Source organism: Nyctibius grandis, chromosome 7, assembly GCF_013368605.1.
Source record: "Nyctibius grandis isolate bNycGra1 chromosome 7, bNycGra1.pri, whole genome shotgun sequence".
In the NCBI taxonomy this organism is placed as follows: Eukaryota; Metazoa; Chordata; class Aves; order Nyctibiiformes; family Nyctibiidae; genus Nyctibius; species Nyctibius grandis.
In genome coordinates this window covers 479159-491541 of record NC_090664.1, presented here as the reverse complement: position 1 = coordinate 491541, position 12383 = coordinate 479159, and the positions used below count along the sequence as shown (strand labels likewise).

Below are 12383 nucleotides of genomic sequence, written 5' to 3'. Positions count from 1 at the left end.
GATAATAAAAAATTTAAGAAATAATGAACACTGAAGTGAGGCTACAGATCGTGAAATGGAGAACATACATCAGTGAAGATGATGAAGAAAATGTAGTGTCTGGCCTTTATCCTTTTTTGTTCACTACTCATAGAATAGAATAAGAATTAGGTGCTTGTAAAAGCAAAAAATAAAACAGAGTAACATTGATTTCCTCTTCTGTCCTATAAAATTATTGATCTGTTTTTAACCTAATTGGCACTTGTGAAAATAAATGGAAAAAACAGTAGGCTGTTTAGGGGGTTCAAGTATTTGTTCTCAGTAAGAGGGTCCTGGGGCTGTGCTGGCTGTCCTAACAAGCTGAAGGTCTGTCTGCTGCAGCATATGTATCTGCTTTGTTCTCCTTCTCTTTAATCTCATGTATCTAATTATTTTTTGTAACTCAGAGAAGTAACAGTGCTAAAGATACCTAATGTATTGACACACAACAATTGAGCACACTGCTAAAAAAAAGTGGTTTTTCAGTAAAAGTCTTGTCTAATATAAAAACGAACCGCTAATTACAGGGAAGAGATAATAAAAGAGGTTTTCCAGTTAAACCCACCAGTTTGTGTGACGCAGAGGGAGGTTATTTCTCCTATACCCTGCCAAGGAGGCCAGCTGATGCAAGGTTTAATACAGTGTTTACATAACACACGGACATTTTTAATCAGTTCTAGTGGTCTGTACTGTAGAATTTACTATATAGAATCCAAAGACTGTCTGTTTCCTCAGTTTTGATCCTCAGGTATTTTGTTTGTGGAAAAATTTACAGATGGGTAGGCCCCTAATTCACATGCATGAGTATTTGCAAGTTTGAGGAATGAATTAAATAGAGGTTTAAACTTCCCCCAGTTTCTTTTAGGCAAAGCAACACTAAAGGTATTGCACATAAATTCAGTGACAGTGTTTGGCTTTAACAAGCTCAAGCTTTGGCTCAATCTCCAAGCTGTGTGGTTTGCATGTTGAGCTTGATGCTTGAGGGTACATCAGGTGAAATTTTATTGTCATCAGAGTTGTCCTGAACCTAAAGCTCTGTGAGAATCAGGATAGTTACAAATCACAAATCAGGAACACTGATAAAAAGGCTTACAGTTGTTTTTTTTAAAAAAAACACCACTATGAATAAAACTGCATGCTTTTCTTTGGTATTTGGTAAAATTTATTTCATAAATATTAAAAAAAAAGGTAAATTGACATTTTAAAAAGCCAGGATACAAGCGTTAGCATGCTTATAGCTCAGTCTTTTGGGTTTTTTTGGGGCTATCATATAATTCACAGCAAACATCTTTGTAAGCTGCCACCCTGACAGGGCTGCTGCAGAATGCTCTCCCGTGTGTGCGGCTGCAATGCCATGGCTCCCGTGCGTATGGAGACAGAGGATTCCACATCTGTTTGCCAGCACCCAAAAAGGAGGATTGTGTTTTAAAACCTGTTTAAAACGCTATTGCGAAAATAGCCTTATCCTAGCTCACTTAAATTTCAAAGCTGAATATTGGTATGCTCCTTAGGGATAAGATTTGGACCACCCTTCCAGCAGAAATTGTGCTGTGGAAGAATTGCGTGTGTGTGTTATTTTGCATGCTGTATCAGTGTGCGTGTGTGAGAAAGGGAGGGAGAAAAAGAGGAGCAGGTTCCAGTTCCATCACACACTTCTTGTGCCTGTTCACAGCAGTGAGCCAGGTATATTGTTTTAGCATGGCTAAAGCTACAGCTGTTAGCAAGGGGATTTTAGGTATTACCCCTCCATGCTAATTTAATGCTGTTGTTTTCTCTGCTCTTGCAACAAAACAGAAGTACTCTGCTGTCTCTCTCTGCAACATATCTACAGAGGTCCTGAAAGTCATCAATGCCACCGAAGAACTGATAGCAGAATCCACCAGTCCCTGCGATTTCCCAGCTGATGTTCAGGACAGAGGGAGAGGGATGTTCCCACTGGGGACAGACCCCGCCAGACTCGATGAGCAGCTCACCACGCTGGAAGAAAACGTAAGACCATGAATTGGCATGTGCAAGTGTTGTGTGAGTGAGTGTACCCGTGTGTGTGTGCCAGCTGGAAAGGGAAAGCTCATAGGCAGCATCAGTGGATGTTCAGATTTAATTTTGGGTTACTAAATACACAAACAGAACAAAAAAATCCTGTTTCAAAGGGGTACTTAGCTGTGGTGTTGGGTTGGATTTTTTTCAATGTGTACTTTAAAACATAGAGGGGTTGGGGAGAGTTGGATGTGTTGGGTTTTACATTTTTAGAATCCCTATCTTAAAAGTTGACTTAAGCCATCCGGCCCTCTGTGGCTGTGCCATGCCTTGCTGACACCACACGACTCCAAGTCCCAGCACAGCCTCCTTGCTGTCAGGACAGGTAAGGAAGGCATGTCCCCAGTCCCACAGAGAAGAAGTGGAGGAGCTCTCCCTCCACCCACGCTTCCCTAGCGCTGAGCACCCAGGGAGCCAGAGCTGCCTGCTGCACCATTAAAAAGAGCAGGCTGGAGAAGCTGAATTAAACATTTCTATTTGGCCACATCCAAATCACCCGTCCTTTTTCATGATACCTGTCATCTGCAATGAAAAGCGTAATGCTGAATCACAAAGGGCAGTCACTACTCATTGGAAATTTTTATGCATCCACTTAACGGTGTTGGTACACTTGTGACTTTCGATTTGCTGCTCTTCCCACATTTAACTGATTACATTTCAGTGATTTTTCCCTTCATTAGGGGCTTTTAAAGATCTCGTAGGAATCCAGGCTGTCCCATTATAACATCCTGATCAATTCAAGAAAATAGATCCTGGTTTTCTTTAGCCCCCAGAAAATTTTCAGACAGAATCTATTCTTGGGGGATAAAATCAGTTTTCTTCACAGGAACATACTTCCACAACAGCCCAGGGCTAGGGGCGGAGGGGGGAGATAATTCATGGTAATTCCAGACACTCCTGCCACCGGGCCTGCCCTACTCCAGACCCCTCCACCAGTCCCACAACTCCCCAGTCCCCCTCATCACACCTTTTCTGACCTCAAATCTCCCAGCCCTACTTCGCTTCAGAGGTTCCCAAGCTAGATCCTAACCTCATCTGCTCCAAAACCTTTTCCATCTCAGACCTTTCCCCCTGCCCACACCAACAGGATGCCCTCCAACCCACCCCAGAGCACCATCACTCCTCCCCAACCAGCTCCCGATCATAAACTGGCCTCCGAACCTCTCCTTCCCACCTCTGCTCAGCCTCTCCAGGCATCCCGCTGTGCCAGCTGAGGTGCTCCTGCTCCTCCTCACTCTCCCACACGCTGTCCTGGTTGCTGGCATCTCCTGCCCTCCATCATGGGGCACCACAGCCACCCGAGCCTGCGCCACCACAGAGCTTTCCACACCATGGCTGTGCTCCCAGCTCCTCTCTGGGAGGGGAACTCAAAACAAACAAGCAAATATAGGCTTGGGAATTCTCCCCAGTGGGGCTGGGAAGGCAGGACAGGGGGATGTGTCCAGGAGGCACTGGACACGTGGCAGCTCAGATCTGGCCCTCTGCAGAATGGTAAAGGCTTCCCATAGCAGTTGCTGCTCTACTGCCCAGTGAAGGTTGTGTGTATATATATATATATATATATGCAGCACATCCCTGGTTTAGCTTCTCTCAATTCTCTGCACAATCCCTAAGGTATCCAGCTCAGCCTTGCTGTGTCCCCACCCTACGTCTTTCTCTGCCCCGCACAGGATTTGAAGTAGATGGCAAAACTTCATGGTTTCAAAAAGAGCCTTTAGAAATCCAGGAATCCATAACTTTTCCCAGTGCAGCTGGGGGCATATCTGCATGCAGCACATCCTCTCTGCAGCAAAGCTTGGAAGAGGATCTGGGTACACGTAGACACCTTGTTCATTTTTGCTCGCTGTAGCACTTCAGGGACTGTGCATGCGTCAGCAGGGAGAGCGTAGGGCCACCTGTACCAGCAGAAGGTCGAGTGGGCTTTAGTGGAAGCTGTGCATACCTAAGTGGCAGTAAAATAAGTCTCCACAATCTGAATGTGAATGTGTGCATAAGGGCATAATTGAGTGGAGACCTGCAAGTGCCCCAGTGCCGTTTGGAAGCACAACAATTGTTCAGCTAAAGAGAATATTCTTTAGGAAAATCTTTCATTTAGATCTAGCTGGAAAATGTTCAATAAAATTAAAATTTAACAAATGTAGGGTCTGATTGGGTCACAAAAACATTGATGACCTTCTCTTCCCACATTTGTCTATCAGTCCTATTTTCTTTAGATTTTTTTCCCCCCTCTTGAAAAGTACAACTTATTGTGCAGAGAATTTTGGCACAGCATTTAAATGCATCTTTTCTTTAACTTTCTCAAGATGTTTCTGTTCATAATGTTCCTTTTTCTTCTTTCTCTGAGCTTTTAGACATGATAAGAAAATTTTAAAAATCACCTTTTTATCTGAAGTGACTGTGGTATGTTGCGCCACAAAGATGTATCATTTAAATGAATGGAAAGAATAATTAAAACCCACAAAAGCAGAGGCATTTCTGTTTAAATCGGCATGTTAGCTTTATGGCCCACCTGTGTCTCCAAGTACTTCAGCAAAGATGTGAAATGAGATCACTGATTTCTTCTAGGTACATTTTCAAAGATTTCATGCCTGCAGTTAGACTGTGGTCTTACAAAATGCAGTTCATACAAAATGTAGTGAAATTTGTTTCTTAGCAAAGTCTCATCCATGAAAAAAATGTATATACATTTATGCTTTGAAACAACTGATACAAAGGAAAAAATAAACCTATTGTAAGCAATTAAGAAACAAAATAAAATAAAAAATAATGAAAAGCAAACACGTACTTAAATCTTAACCTAGTCATTCTCCGCCACTTCTGATCCAGAAAGTCACAGCGTGGCCAGAAATTGTTTGAATACCTGTTATGTGAAAGGACTGCATGACCAAGGAGTTGTGAACAAATCTAATGACCTGAGTGGAAAACAGGTATGAAGTGAAGGTATCTGCCCAAGATCTGCTTCAGATCCTGTTTGCTTGCCCCTTCAACCATGAATATGTTTAATTCGTGCTAGTTTTGTAGCACCACAGTCTTTACTGCTGTTAGAGTGAGTGAGGCTGCCAATGGGGAAAATCAGAATGTATATATACCAGCCTCCTGGAAACAGTCTCTTGGCTATCTAGTAAATAGAAGGTGCAGTATTTTTGCATGGGTCTGCACAATTTTAAGCACAGATGTAAGCACAAAAGCCAATGGTTAAAAATTACCCTTTTCTATAAACTAGAGACCTCCATCCAGCCATGTCCGTTAGATTTCTTTGTGAAATAAACACATAAAACACAGTGTATCATGAATTACTGCTCCAAGGAGCTGAATGGGAAATGAAACCTTTAGCTGCAGTTATCAGAGGTATCGTAGGCGGGTCAAAATATTAGAAGTTGTTTGTTTTTAGGGAAGATCTCTAAAGGATGAAGTCTGTTACTCTCTCTTAGTGGCCCAGATAGGTCCATTGACCCTCTGCAGATGCACTCCAAAGGCCCAGGAGGCTGGCAGGTTTTGGCTACTGTATGTTTGGGTGAGAGCAGGATGGGATGGAAAACTGTGTTGTACATGCAAGCACAGTTACTCTGTAAGCAGTTAATAACCATATGCTGCTGAGCAGTTACTCTTACACAGCTTTGATTGCCAGAAGGCATTAGGCGTGTTTCAATAAACACAGCTTTATATTAGGTGTGATCTGTTGACTTCCCCATGTAGACTCCAGGGTTTTTGTTACACAATTGCATATCAAAAATAAAAAAGCGAACTTTTCAGCCTTTTTTTTTTTTTGGTGGTGAATCTGGAACAAATCTTGTTTGGAATACCATAGTAGCACCTATGCAATTTGCAGTGCACCCACCTCATGCCTCCCTTCTCTTTGTGGATGTGTGTTCTCAGATTATTCCCCCATGACTTTCCTCTGCCAGGTAAGTCTCCCTGTAGCGGGTTAGCAAGGAGGGAAGCTCAAAGGCATCGTGGAAGATGCAGTCTGCTCAAACCTCCGTGCCCACAAAACAGATATCACTGACACCTCTCCGTGCCTCGGCCCTGCAGGTGTACCTGACCGCCGGCACGGTGTACGGGCTGGAGGGGCAGCTGAGCAGCCTGGAGGACGCTGCGCGCAAGATCAACAGTGTAACTGCAGAATCTGAGCTGGCCGATCTGGAGGATCAGGTGGCCACGGCAGCTGCCCAGGTTCATCACGCGGAGCTTCAGGTGAGGGCAGCGGCTTCTCCCTGCCTGCAGGTTTCACGCCACCTTGCCCAGCGCTTACCTTGGGTCCGCACACACTTACTTTTGATATTCTTTTGTACCGCAGTGGACTGATGATCCAAGGGTGCTGACTGCATCACAGGAGCTGAGCAAAGCTCAACTGAGATGCATAACTCAGCCCAGCCAGGTGTACTGTGTGTGTTTGTTTCTGCCCCCAGCTTGTTTTCGGCCACGGGAGTGCAACAGCCTGTTACTGCAATACCAGTACTGAGCCTGCTCCTTGCTGCCAGGCAGCTCACATGGTGCGCTCTGTCACACGCGTGGCGGTGCTCAGCCTGCAGATACGGTCTTGGGCAGTTTATCTGATCAGCAGATTGTAAAGCACTCTCTAAAAGAAGCCAGCGTTGGTTACCGCTCTGCCAAAAAAGGCCCAGGGCAGCCAGGCGCCGAGCCAAGCACAGAGCCTAGCACTTGCAAGCCTGCCTCGGGATTTCTTGGAGTTCTGTTTTTCCTAGCCATTCGTTTTCTGTTGAGTGTTTTGATACAGTGTGTACCCACATTTATGCATATTTGTGTGTAACATATGTACACTTGAATCATCAATATTTAAGGTCAAATGTTTAGATTTTGTGACAGAGAATGTACTTTTGCCTGTGCATGAAATTAATTTTGAATTAGGAAATGTGTCCCACAAAGTCATTCTTTGAATGTAGCCTTTGAAAAACAGCTTGAATGAACTTGGGATTATGCAGCTAAAGGTCACTGGGAGATGGCAGACGGGGAGTTTCTCTCCTCGTTTCTTTTTTTCCTCAAAAGGAGTAAAATGCCTCTTCCTTGGAGTCACATGGTAGGTTGGATTGTTCTTTTACTCCATCTTTACTAACAAATTAAGCCCCTTTTAACATCAGGACTAAAGAATACAGGAATTGCTGAAGAAGTTAGCCATCTGTTTGTATTTTTTGATTAAATAGAATTTGATGGGGGGAGGGATATATTTTAGCAATGGCATCCACAGTAATTCTAAAACTTCTTTTTCCCCCTCCCCATCTGTCTGTCTCTCTCTTTTATTTCCTTTGAAGATTTCAGATATTGAGAGCAGAATATCAGCTCTCACTGTTGCAGGCTTGAACGTGGCTCCGTGTGTTCGCCTGACAAGGAAACGGGATCAAACCCAAACAAACCAGGTGCCAGAACATTATGTAGTATTCAAAAATACATTGGGGAAATCCTGCCTCTTTTTCTGTAACGGAGCTGAGTAACGCCTGTGTGTTGTTTACAGATGCATACAATAGACACATCAAGACAGCAGAGGAGAAAACTTCCAGCTCCACCAATAAAAGGTGCACTTAAGTTGTTATATACATCATAGAGAGAGAGTCTCTCCGTATAAGGTTCAATATAATGTACAGTTCAGCAAAGTAGGGGAAAGATTAATTTATAAAATGAACAGAGAAAGCCTCAATATGTCCAACCTCCTCATTTCCCATTGACTTGCATTACATAAAACACCCATTTGTCACGTTAAAAAGCATCATCACTTTCTCTTTCCATGGAAGTTGTGACAGTGGCAAATTAATAGCAGTCACGGTGTTTAATTACCAAAAGCCAGTTGCCACCCTCCACAACCCACCGTTGCTTTCATAAACGAAATGTCTGCTGATTTCAGCCCATATAATGTGGCTCAGTGATGTTCCTGCTATGTTAGGGCATGGCTGTGAATTGGCTTTATAAAATAAAGCGCTTTTTTCTTTCATGTTTTCTCTTTTTTTTTAACCCCGCAGTGCATTATCTCTGACAGTTCTAGGGCCTGCTTCACCTGCATTACTCTTGCTTTACCCTTGTGTAATTCCACTGATTAACACGGCCTCAAACTTTAATAACTTTGGAGTATTGCAGCCTGCTGTTTTTCATTTAAATTAAATCCAGCTTTCCTCATACATCTTAGGGGAAGTTTTGCCTCTCTAGAAGCTGTGACGCTTCAGGAGTATTGTTACATCTGCTTCAATCTGTTATGTGAAAAATCTCCCTCCTTCTTGTATTTTTCCCAGGTGAAAAAGTAGATGGTTCTCCAGTTACCACTGTCAGAACGTTTAACAGAAACTTCATGCTTCAAGGATCTCTAACACGAAGAACTACAGGGAGGAAAAGCACTGCCAAGGACTTAATGGTAAACTCGAATGTTTTAAAAACTGCTGTTAAAAGTTAAATAGATAGCGGTATCTACGTAGGCAGCTGTATTTCAGCATCTTCACAGAACTTCTCTTGAGACAGCTCTGAACAAATAGGACTAGCGTCCTTCAGAGCTGCCAGACTGTATGCCCTAGTGTAGCAGCGGCGCAGTCCTGAGTGTCAGCCTGTGTGGATGGATTCTGGCTGTCAGGTCTCCTGGAATGTGCTACCCTTATTTTAAAACTAAAAAATAAATAAATGAGTGGTCCCCTGCAATTCAGCCTTCCGAACCATACCCTCGGAGAACCAGCTGCACGCTGTAACTCAGCAGGTGAGAGTCACCTTGAATCTCACTTCTGGAGCAGCTGTAGAAGGATAAGGAAAAAAGCTGCCTCTCCCGAAGCAGTCTGCCACGAGATACGTGGAGAATAGGCAGGGGGGTGAGAAGGGGAAGGACCTGGCTCCCTAGAAGCTTCAGCAAGCTTGTTCTGTGTTTGGCTCATGTTTTCTTCTTTCCTGTCCCTCTCTGTTCTAGGAACCTGCTGTAGGATCTGCTGTGATGTACTGAACTTACACTTCCCTACTGCCAATAACACACTGCCTAAGGCTGTACACTAGAGTGCCTTTACTTAACAGCCATTGTGTATGTCCAGCTGAAAATGGACCCTCAAGAACCCACAATGCCTCAGTTATAGGGCTTCGTTTGGATACCTCACTGAGAAAGCTGTCCAAGTCTTCAGCATTGTGGTCTGCTAAAGGAAACTCTGCCTTAAAGTTCTCACAAGACTCTGGAAAGGATGCTGAGTTTCAAAAGCAAGGCTCCACATTTTAAGATGCACTTTTTCTCCCCATTGATTGTACTAAAGTATGTCGTCTTTAAACTGCAGTATGTTTTTGTAGACTCAGTCAATCATAATTATAGGCTGATATTTCATACAAAAAGAAAGAACAGTGCAGACCTGTGATCCACATTTGTTGGCCTCTTACTATTCACGTAGGCATCTATCTTGTCAAGCAATAAGAACAACTCTGTGCAGTGTATGCTGCTTTTCAGCTGTGTGGTGGGAGTGGAGCATCAGCGTACCTAGCTCTGCTCCCAGTGAGTCAGTGGAAGTTTTGGCAGGGTTTGTAGGAGAAGACGCGATGTGCAAAGGCTTCTCTGCTCACTGAGGGTACGCTCTAGCTCCAGAGCTAGGTGTTTTGCTCTTGGCAGCAGGGGGAACGTGGATGTCATGTTGAACCGTGAATTGGTGGCAGCACGTGTGGACCAGATGTCTGTTGAGTGACGATCCTGGCATGTGGAAATACCTGAACGCTGCTGTGAAACCCACACCTTTGTATGTCTTGTTCTTCTTGGTAGCACTGTCTGCTTGGTAGTGTCCAACCACACTGTAGTTCAGAATAAATCCTGACCAAATCTTTAAGATTGGAAAAAGAAAGTAAAAGCATTGCGGGTGAGATCTCTGCTGACTGGCTTGTGGCTGTAGGGTGGCTGCAACCTGTAAGAGATTCCCTTCTGCAGTTACCTGGCTTTCCTGAGGAGGGGGAATATGTCTCTTCCTTTACTAGTCTGTAACCAACGTGGAGTAGCTGGGGCCTGTTGCTGGGGACTGTCAGTGGTGCCATGTGCACCCCGCTATCATTGGACCACTCTGAATTGGATTGTGAATAGTAAAATTTCTTCTTTCATTTCTGGAGACCTTTGAAAGGTGAGCCAAACTGGAAGGCCCTTGAGCTGATCCCCAGGAGAGAAGATGCTGCTTACAGGGTGTGCCTCTCACCATTTTTAGGGAGGACCTTGCCAATTTGTGGTACTTTTTGCTCTGAAGAATACAAAGGAGGTAGAGGAGGTGATAAGCCAGTGAATCCCTTATCCTTCCACACAAAGTGCAGAGCAGGTACCCAAAAGCAGACTGGGTTGATGTGAAACGTGCTACGAAGGAGGGCGTGGGCTGGCAAGTTCCCCCTCGGCATTGAGCTCTCCTGGGAGCAGTGGGTCCCAGGGGAGGGGGAGAGCTGCTCCTTTCCCCGCGCCCCCAGCCAACACTCACTAGCAGAGCGCTGCACGTGGATTGCCATGGGGCAGGACAGCAGTCCCCTGGGACACCAGGCCATGCAATGTCTGTCGTTGGGCAAATATGAGCGAAACTGGGCAGATTTAGGGCAGGGGCAGGTGGGGAAGGTGAGGAATGGCTGGATGGGATGGTTGGAAAACAGTGCTGGTGCAAATCTGTCACCCACATTTGACATCGAGCTTGTCAGTAAACGGATGTCCAGCTGCATGTGAGGACCCCTCGGAATAAATACGCCCATCTTCCCACCTAAAATACATGAGCGTCGCTCCATCCCCTCGATGAACTTCCATCTGCCCACGATCTGTCCCGATGTGTTTATTCTGCCTGAAATTATGCCTCACACAATACTAGTTCTCTAGAATTGGTTTGCACAGATGTGAGGGCAGAATTTGGCCCACTCTGTTTAATATATAAATATATATATAAAAAACAAATAGATTTTATTTATATATGCAATCCAGTAAAGGAGATTAAACAGAGTAGGATGCCTATTAATTGTTTGTTATCCACTCTCCTCCCCGTTCCTTGACTGTTCTCTGTGTGTATACAATATATTCCCAGGTTCTGGTTTATGCAGGTATGCGTGTTATGAAATGTCATTAATGGTGGTTGGTCTACATATTCGTCTAATAAATAATAACTAATATTGTGTATGTAATATCAATACAGAAATGACTAATTTTAATAGAATAACTCTTTGGCTTTTGTTCAGTTAGTGTGATTTAAACAAGCCAACAAAGTTTGGAATAGGTTGTTTTCCTTAAGAGGCATGAAAAGCAACTATAATCGTGTTACAATGTTAAAATATTCAGTCTTCTCTGACAGAAAAATGTGTACTGTGTAGGCATTGCAAAACAAAAAAAGAAAAAAAAAGAAAAAAAAAATCCCACCTGCTATAAGGCATTTGAATTTCTACAAATGTTTATTGTGCCAAATATGTGCAAAGATATAATTTACTGTTTTAAAAAAAAATCATAAAGGCCTATGTTATAGCACACAAAGAATTATTTTGTCATCGAGTGATTTCAATCTTTAGTGTTAATATTTATATTTAGATTAATTTTTATAAATGAAAATATTTTAATGGGTAAAATGAAGACTATATGATCTATTTGATTAAGTCTGAGTGAATATTAAGCTTGCCTTGTTGTTGTTATCTGCATACTCACCGAGAATTATTGTCAAGAGAAATTATAAAAGAGTAAAAGCAATTTCTGAAAAGAATGCCTTTTCAAGGACTTGATTCATAAAGAAAAAAAACAAAAGCTCTTGTTTGGTTTCTCTGTTGTTCGGATTTATGTGCGCTTCGGGTAGGAGGCGTGCAGAACACGCTGCCGCACGCAGAGCTCGGGTACGGCCTGTCCACAAATGGCCTGTCCCCCATTAAACCCCGGGGACCTGCACCTCCGCAGAGCTGCCTCGGTCAGCTGGGGGGAACACACGTTCACCCACATGGTTCAGATTTTTTCTGCTGGAGCTGGGATGGGAGGGATCCTGTTAGGAGCATTTGATGGTTGTTAGTCACAGAATCACAGAATGTTCGGGATTGGAATGGACCTCGAAAGATCATCCAGTCCAATCCCCCTGCCGGAGCAGGATTGCCTAGACCATATCACACAGGAACGCGTCCAGGCGGGTTTTGAATGTCTCCAGAGAAGGAGACTCCACAACCTCTCTGGGCAGCCTGTTCCAGTGTTCAGTCACCCTCCCCGTAAAGAAGTTTTTCCTCATATTTATGTGGGACCTCCTGTGTTCCAGCTTGCACCCATTGCCCCTTGTCCTGTCAAGGGATGTCACTGAGAAGAGCCTGGCTCCATCCTCATGACACTTGCCCTTTACATATTTATAAACATTAATGAGGTCACCCCTCAGTCTCCCGTTGCCCACGACTTA

The 12383-nt window shown here is 43.8% G+C and overlaps 1 protein-coding gene across 3 annotated transcripts in view; it reads left to right on the top strand.

Moving 5' to 3' along the window:
• MYRIP (myosin VIIA and Rab interacting protein) overlaps nucleotides 1-11687 on the top strand; it is a 262226-nt gene extending 250539 nt beyond the window's left edge. For all 3 annotated transcript variants that reach the window (XM_068404757.1, XM_068404758.1, XM_068404756.1), the window contains exons 12-17: nucleotides 1813-2007; nucleotides 6088-6249; nucleotides 7326-7430; nucleotides 7526-7586; nucleotides 8295-8413; nucleotides 8951-11687. In XM_068404757.1, coding sequence (XP_068260858.1) covers nucleotides 1813-2007; nucleotides 6088-6249; nucleotides 7326-7430; nucleotides 7526-7586; nucleotides 8295-8413; nucleotides 8951-8983 — 675 coding nt within the window. In that variant the 3' untranslated portion in view covers nucleotides 8984-11687. The remainder of the gene's footprint in view (nucleotides 1-1812; nucleotides 2008-6087; nucleotides 6250-7325; nucleotides 7431-7525; nucleotides 7587-8294; nucleotides 8414-8950) is intronic.
• The last annotated feature ends 696 nt before the right edge of the window (nucleotides 11688-12383 follow it).